The following is an 8777-nucleotide window of genomic DNA, read 5'->3' as shown; positions in this document are numbered from 1 at the left end:
CTGAATTTATTTGCCTATAATACCTTGCTTCTTGTTTTAAATTTATCTCTTCAAAATCGTCTTTTAAGAATCATTGTTTGGCAGCTCCCTCTACGGATTCCTAAGCATTTTTATTTCTCCCTCTTATGTTCTTCTGACATAATTTTGTTTGTTCCCATTTAAATAATCATTGCCAATCAGGCAGGAATTCAGGATATAGGAATCCATTTACTCATTCCGTCATATTTCCAGAAGTACCTCTGCAAACTTGCTGATTAAAGACTTTTTTGAAAGATGCTCACTTTCTTAGAGTTGTTTCTGATTCATTATCTAGCACACTCCAGGATGGCAGTTGGCAGTTTCCTTACCTTTAAAGAAAAAAAATTACTAACACTATTATTTTCTCTTCATTCCAGAACCTGAGGTCTTTCTTCTCTAGAATGAGCTGTTCTCAATTTTCCCAATCAGCAAGCCTTCCCTTATCTTTGATTTTGAACTATCCAAATGAAGAAGATACTCAAAATTAGTACACATACAGGCTGGTAATCAGTGTTGCTTTATGTTTCCCTTAAAGAGAATTTTTATGATCATTAACATAAATGGATTGATGGAGGAAAAAAAAGATGAAAACAGCAGTTGGCAAAAGAAGAATAGCACTAATTAAAAGCATATAGAAGTGTTCAACTTCACCAAGAAACTAAATTTAAAAGAAAGCAAAACACCCCCTGCTTCAGTGGAGCAAATAAAATAAAAGATAATACTTAATGTTGCTGAATATATATTGAAAGGGACACTCAGGTATTGAAATTGGTAGATAGGTTGTTCTTTCTGGAAAGAAATACTGCCAATATTGATAAAAATGGCAGTACTGATATGATTACAGCAGCAATAGAAGCAACAAAAAGAATTTTTTGCTGTTATTTCAACTAAGGTTTTAAAAGAACTTTGTAACAACATTAAACATACTTTTAATATAACATTACTTCATAATAGCATAATGCAAGTTTATTACAGTTTTTAAAACTGTGACCTGTCCATAGACATAAATGCTAGGAAAAATGCCCTAAAATATTAACAGAGGTTACATTTGGCAGGGTGGGCTATTGTCTGTTTTTCAAAATTTCTTATAATCTGCAATGAAAATAACTTAGTACTTGATATATCACTATTTTTATACCAGTTATCTCAATTGTGTAAAATTTAAAATATTAAGTGCTCTGAGGGATTTGGAATACTGAATGATTCTATTCCTTTGAAGAAATCATAAGTAATTGTATTAGTTAAAAAAAATTCTCTCTACACACACACACACACACACACACACGTGCATGCAGCTTGAATGACATAGTTAGACATATAGATATATGAGGTAGTATTACATTGAAAAAGTATGTATGCCATTTCCAAGTTCTTTTAAAACCTTTATTGAAATAGTCACAATAGTTAGAGAGAAAGAAAAGGAGGGAGAGGAGGAGAAGGAGGGAGAGAGAGAAATAGAGAGAGAGAGAGGTGGGGAGAGAGAGGCATTTTCCATACACATATGCATCAAGACATTTCCAATTTATGGAAGAAATAAAATACTTAGTCAGCATTGAATAAAAAGGTACTAGGATGTTTCTCACTCCATCAAATTTGAGAAGTGCTTAGTTTTTAATTTTCTACATGGGATTGTACAGAGGAAAATAGCCCAGAGCTGGAAGGAGTGACAATAAGGTCAATGTATCAATAGAAAATAGGACTAAATCCATACAAAATAATTTGCGTTTCTGAGTGAGTGGTTTATGTTTAGGGGATCCTTAATTACCTGGCTCACAAAGAAGGCATTTTGTTATGTGGATTCCCTGGGCTCCCATGTGTGGTTGTGTGTGTGTGTCTGTCTCCCTGTTCAGTTGTGTGTAGGCAGCTTATGGGAGGAGAGGATTGTGGATGTGTGATCAGAGAAACAAAATCATTCCAAACTGAAAGGCACTCTTTAAAATGCTTTGAAAAGCATCTTGTATTAAAGCACAATATTTCTAAATTTTAAATATTAATTTTAATATTCTCTATCAATCAACTTTTAGAGCCCTGCCCCTTTGATTTATCCTAAGATAAGCTCCCTCATTCAGGTGAGATTTCTTTTGCAGTTGGGTTGTTGATTTCAGTCTATCTAAACACATGATCCTGAAACTACCCACTACTTTATGAGGCTTTCCAATCTCCATGACAATAGTAAAATCACAATAGACAGATTTTCCTTCTCTAATCCAGAATTTTCCAAATCTTCTGTTTCTTTTCCCATTATTCTGGTGACTGGAAACATGAAATGAAACTTTTACTGATAAAAATGAAAGCTCACTACAACTCTGACACCTATATTTCTCTCTGGGTTTAAGAGTTGCAGGATTTTGACCCCACAGTTATTAAAATCTCTCTGGAAAACCATACTCAGTTCATCATACTTTTGTCAACAGCTGTGGCTTGCATTAAGTCTTTCTCATGGTCAAATTCTGGATTCCTCAGCACTTTAACTTTCATAGTTAAATGTCCACTGCATGGGTGGCTTTGGGGAATGGAGCCATAACACATTTTGATTTATTTTATTTATTTTTAAACACTTTCTATAGGACTGCATGCCATTTTTCTAGTTAAGAAAGACAATTCTTGGCCTCCCCCCACTACACATACAGATATAGGTATTTATGTGTATATAACTATTAAAAGACCAGAGATGAGAGTGAAGACTAAGCTAAAATAGACTAAACCAACAGCACTGGTTCTGTTCTCAATTCTCTAAGTTGGGGTTTTTTCTTTTGCCAGTTTCAGCCTATTCTAATTAATTTTCTATGATATTTCTTTAATAGAGATTTCACCTTTATTTCTTGTTCACAGCACTTCCAGGACTACCAGGAACACTATTTATGGGCATGGAGCCCAGAGTCATCTGTGACATGGTGCTCACTCATTTTCCTATCCTGTACCCAGGATCTAGGTTTCACCAGGCTCAGTTTTTAAAGGACCATGATTTCATGCCTCCATGGTATTGCTCAGGCTATTCCTTCTGGTCTCTTTTCCCATTCCATCTTCTTGAAGCATTTGCATCCTTTAAGACATGGTCCCACATGATAGCTTTGAAACTTGGAACACAGAAGAAACCAATAGTAAGAATATAATATGCCACTCTACTAACCTACAAAACAATGAAGATGGGTTTACTTTGTGGAGAAAAGTTTATTCTGATAATTTTTTTTCACCATTTATGATTCTCATTACCTTTTTCCATGCAGAAAATGGTGAGGACTCAAGTTTTTTTTTTTTTTTTTTTTTTTTGGGAGGGGGGGATTCCAAAGTTTCTTTTGAGGTAAATTAGGCACCACATGTAACACAAGTAAAAGCCTTTGATCTTTAGCATCACTGGAGAGTTGCTGCTCTTTAGCGTAAGTGATATTCCTAAGGTTGTCCACTGTGCCTAGGTCATTCTATTCAGCTGCATAAGCAATTCCTTTGATGGATGATTGGCTTTCTACAACTCTAGCATTATTTCAGCAGGAGAAGGTAGTATTTGATGTGTTGCAATTTGTATTACATGTCCATGGAACATCTCTGGACATCACCTGGGAGGAGGAGTTAGGAGAAGGAGGAGCTGTGGCTAAAGACATTTAATGGCAGAATGAATGGAAACTCAGATATCGCTGTGCAGTCAGCCTTGAGCCCTGTCTGCACCATCCCCCCAGCTTTTTTTCATTTCAATTAAGAAAATCTTATAACTAAAATCTCATAAATATACGTGATTTCATTGAATTTTAGTCACAATTCAGCTCAAAATGACGAGGATTTTGACAGCTTGCAAAGTGGTGAGGACCCTGAAGAATGGCTTTGGCTTTACCAGTGTGACTGCCCAGCAACAATGGAAGTTTTCCAGACCTGGTATCAGGCTCCTTTCTGTCAAGGTAATTCCACGTTCCTTGTTTCTGATATCATTGTCTGGGTCACAGTTTAGGACCAAAGCAGAGGTGCTTCTCACAAGGTGACTACAGATTTGAACTTGTTCCAAAGTGCTATTTTTTTTTCTATTTGTTTTACTGTGGAATCTATTGATTTAGCAAATGCTCATTTTTATCTTCTCTGAGTAATATTACAATAATTGTTACCCCAAATAAAAAATGGTCTCAATTCCTGGAAAGTGTAAAATGTAAGTGGACTGCTAGAAAATAAATAAATATTTTAAAATTTTGATACTCTTTTTTTAAAATTTATTCTAGTTATACATGATAGTAGAATGCATTTTGACACATCATACATAGATGGAGTAGAACTTCTCATTCTTCTGATGTAGAATTACAGTGGTCATGTAATCATATATGCACATAGAGTTAAAAAAACAATTATTTAAAAAAGCTTTTATAGTTCTGTCTGTACCTAGATTTCATTGCTCAGTTTGGGTCTAAAAAAAAAATGGAGTCATTTTTTATGTGTGAGCCATGCACACTACATAGTGGGTTAAGCCCCTATTCTGTAATGGCTCATTGGAAAGTTTTCCCTTTTGAAATATATATTTTTTAAAATTTAGAAGTAAAATATCTATATAATTTGGGTATTTTCAGGTCATCATGTAGATACGCCTTTAGCATTCTCTTTTTCCTCATAGCCCTTCTTATAGAAGGTCAGATTTGTTGTTTTCACTTTGTACATAAAGATGCTAAGGCAAACAGCAGCTGATAATTCATATTCTGCAAGTGTATCTATGACTGAGGGCTAAATCTAGGAAAGGAGCATTGCATTGCCCCCTCCCCACCACTGGATTAGGAATTCTGTAGGGACCTGGTCCCTTTCCTATAATTTTATGAAGACATTTGTTGCTAGAGGAGTCTGAAATTACTCCATTGGCACCTTGCCAAAGAAAAACATCTTTACATAATATAAAGTTTAAGTAATCACAGTAGCTTTAAATGTACTGTTTCTTTTAAGAGCTGTAAAATGTGAAGTAGGAGAAAAAAATCATATATATGTTGTTGTCAAGATTGGTTAGAATAGTTTTGAGTGTTCTGCTTATAATTTATGTGTTCACTAGGTTGACTAAAAACTTTCCAGGTGCTTCCACAGCTTCTACTGCTTAGGTTTCTCAAATTAGGATCCAGTGTGTTTTACTTAGACAGCTTCAGGGCCAAGCAATGTCATAGGTTTTTGTAGTCTCCAGGGATATATGTGGGAAAGGAATGCCAATAAAGGGGAAGAAGAGAGAGGGAGAGAGGGACAGGGGGACACGGCAAAGGAAGAGACAGTAGGCTAGAGAATGAGGGAGAGAAAAGTGGGTGGGGGAGGGAGACTAGATCCCCTTCCGCAGAGAGGATGGGTAAGGTAGCATTAGTGGTATCTTAACAACTTCAGCCTTCCTTGTTGAGAAAATTCTAACAGGAGGATAAGAAACTACCATTTGAAACCGAGGAAACCCATTTTCTTGAGTTTGGTTTAATTATAACTAGAGAGCCAGAAAGGAGAATATCCTAAACTATCTTCCAAGACAAAGTAACTATATAAAAACTATGATGGTGAATATATGGCTTTAGCTGAGTACTAGTAATATCTTAGGGGTGCTTACCTGTCAACTCAGAGACAATAAATAGTAATGAAAATATTATCCCTTATGGTTATAGGTTATCTTTTAAGAATTCAAAGCCAGGTCACATGGAATATCTTTTTCTTGTCACAGAAGCAGGTAGGTAAGGACAGGTGTGTCTCTGTCAGACATAAGAAACAGAAATGAAATGACCAGGGGCTGGGGTTGTGGCTTAGTGGTAGTACACTTGCCTAGCATGTGTGAGGCACTGGGTTTAATTCTCAGCACTGCATATAAATAAATAAATAAATAAATAAATAAATAAATAAATAAAGTCCATTGATAACTAATAAAATATTAAAGAAAGAAAGAAAGAAAGAAAGAAAGAAAGAAAGAAAGAAAGAGAAGTGACCACTTAAAATGGTAGATGTGGCCGAGTTTAGAAGCCATTCCGGAAGATCACCATAAGTGTTCTACACAACAACCACTCCAACCCCAAGCACAGCAGAGCGATCTAATTATGTGGATGGACCACTGGGAAAACAGGTCTTCTAGCTTGCAGATCTGTTTTAAGGGTTTGCTTCAGGGCACGCTAAGAAGGACAACTTTGTTGGAGGAATAAGCCATCATTTCATGGTGTAAAAGCCATTACTCACACTCAGTAATAACTGGCCGGAGTTTTGGAAAAGTGCCAGCCATGAAAAATAGAAGTTCTTGAACTTCACGATAGTGAATTAAAATTCCACAGGCATTTTAAGAGGACCTGAGTTATTTTTGCTTATTTTGAAATAATCCTCCACCTACTTTACCCCCAGTTCTTCCCCTTGAAAAACTCAACTCTTTGAGAAAGATATGTCCAAATTTATGGGCATTGTATCTGAATGATAGTTAAAATTGTTAGGATGTAGTTGCACAATGGTCAGTGGAGAGTAGTGAGAAGAGTTTCTAAAGGTTAGTAGCCTGGTTGCTAGTTACAGTTAGTAAATGAATTGTGAAAGACACCCTGTGGTCAGATCTGTCAGAGTTGCCCTGCAAATGGGGTTGCTTTTTCAGTGTCCTTGGAGGTCACTCTTCCTCTTCCCTTGGCTACAGAGGGAAAGGATGGATTTGACGACAGCGCTGACGCACGAGTATTTTTTTTTGTGGTGTTTTCTAGCCTATTTGCTTGTGGCTAATATTTATAGAACGTGCCTGTCCAACAGATGCAGTCATATTTCACTTACAGGGAAGAGGAAAGAGTTTAAAGTGTTCTATATTGTAAAGGAACTTGTTATCCAAAGTAAAAATGAGCAACAACCATAAAATATGAAGTTTTAGAGACTATAATCTTTTTCTACTAGTGTTGAAAATGTTCAGCATTTATTTTTACATTCAGCCAGTTGTAACAGGGTTGTGAAAATACTGTGGATGAGGAATAAAAAGATCTGGATTCTAACCTCTGCTACATATTTCCTGGTGCTCTGACCTTGGTCATTCGTGAATTCTCGGAACCTAAATTTTGTCATCTGTAGTGTGGAAACAATTTTTGATTTACTCAAAGAATTGTGTGGTCATCATACATGATTAATGCTTAAGACCTATAAAAAACCCTTAAAACAAAAAGTGGATACTTTAAAATTTTTCTGTTCTAACCATTTTAGCAGAAAGACCTAGCAGAAGGTTGGAACAGTGTCCTCCTGTTTTTTATGTACCACAAATTATTATAATGATAAGATATCTGATGAGAATTCTCACATATAACAATGATTCTTTCACCTTTGCTTCAATATTAAAAATATTTCTAAGAAGATATTTCTTATAATGGATCAAACTCAAAGACCATAAAGCAAATAATCTAAAAAGAAAGAAAGAAAACTTCAGTATAGAATATTCACTTCCAAAAGGTGGAACATACACCAGAATATGTTATTTCATTCATTCATATTCATTCATTCATTCATTCATTATGTAGTAAATAACCATGAAAGACTCCTCTATCATGGAAGTTTATATGAAGAATAATAGGTAAAATAAGTTGAAAATAAGATTACAGTCTCTGATTTCTTAGAAATTCTGAGTTCACAAGTCTTGGAAAGTCACCAAGATTAAGTAGTTTTATTTTTACTTGCAAATGAATTTGGAAATCAAAAGTATTAAATGGAAAAGGTTACATTCCCTATGAATAGAAAAGGATTCAGTAAGTACTGGCTTTAATGTTAATCCATTCATTTTTAGAAACGATGACCTGTGTTACAATTAAGCCAGGAACCTAATGGTCCAACTGTCCTCTCTGATACTTTGATGTGAATGAGCCCCAAGAGTCATTATTCCCTTTGAGAGACTTTCATTTTGTAAGATTTTATATTCTGATTCCAACATAGAAGTGTCTATTTAGCTTAAATTGGAGGTCTATTGTCATTTGATTAGAAATTGGCAACTACAAAACTCCTACAATTATGACCATTTAGTTACATTGTAGTCATTTTAATAGTCATTCATAGGAAATAGCATTCATTATAATATTGGAGTATCTTTGTACATATTAGAGGTAGGGGTAGGTGAAGGGGAAAGGTTATCACATACTTTTAAGACTAAGGATTTTATTAGACTTTATTACATATGGATACATTTTAGGGCTGGATTTTATCTGTGGCAATCTGAAGTTGTCAGTGATAAATTATGTTCCAGTCCTAAATGAGCAATTGCATCATTAGTCTGTATGATGGACAACTTTACTTACTTTTGGTGTGCATTAATTTTCTAGTTGGATGGTGGCCTCTTAAATATTTTGGTGTATGTTCTCTATGTTTTATCTTTCCCTTTTTAACATATTGATTCATTTGTTTGCCATCAACATGCCTTGATATGTTGAGCTTTTTGACGCAAAAACCTTTGAAAAAGTTATAGAACAAATTGCATACATTAGAAAGAAGTGAGCCAGACACCTATGGTGCAAAGTTTAAGGAAGCTTTCTCTGGTTGAGTCAAGGTGTGTCTCTTGCAGTCTTGTGCCCTAAGCATCACTAGCCTTGCCCTACCTAGTTCTAGCCTGGGTCTAAAGCTAAGAATACCCTATAGGAACTGCCTAAGGTCTAGCCTAGTTGTGACCTGTTTCCCTGGTCCCTCTGGAGTCCTGATTTGCTTATGTATGGGCACTTTCCAGTGATCTAGGGGTGAGATTAGGTCTTACTGCTATGAATATGCAGAGCATTACTGTGCCCTTAGATCTCCATTAGACTTTCTCCATATTTCTGACTTGTTCCAAAGGTGAGGGGTGCAGTAGA

The 8777-nt window shown here is 35.6% G+C and overlaps 1 protein-coding gene across 1 annotated transcript in view; it reads left to right on the top strand.

Annotated features, from left to right (window-relative positions):
- Positions 1-3631: 3631 nt before the first annotated feature.
- Positions 3632-8777, top strand: part of Cps1 (carbamoyl-phosphate synthase 1) — a 121382-nt gene continuing 116236 nt past the window's right edge. The window contains exon 1 of the mRNA XM_046462888.2: positions 3632-3908. Within this exon, the coding sequence (XP_046318844.1) occupies positions 3783-3908 (126 nt within the window). The 5' untranslated portion in view covers positions 3632-3782. The remainder of the gene's footprint in view (positions 3909-8777) is intronic.

This window comes from Marmota monax, unplaced genomic scaffold (assembly GCF_021218885.2).
Source record: "Marmota monax isolate L192 unplaced genomic scaffold, Marmota_monax_Labrador192_F-V1.1 WCK01_AAM20220418_F8-fsc00136, whole genome shotgun sequence".
In the NCBI taxonomy this organism is placed as follows: Eukaryota; Metazoa; Chordata; class Mammalia; order Rodentia; family Sciuridae; genus Marmota; species Marmota monax.
Note: the sequence above shows the minus strand (reverse complement) of the source record. Positions and strands in the feature narration are given on the sequence as shown.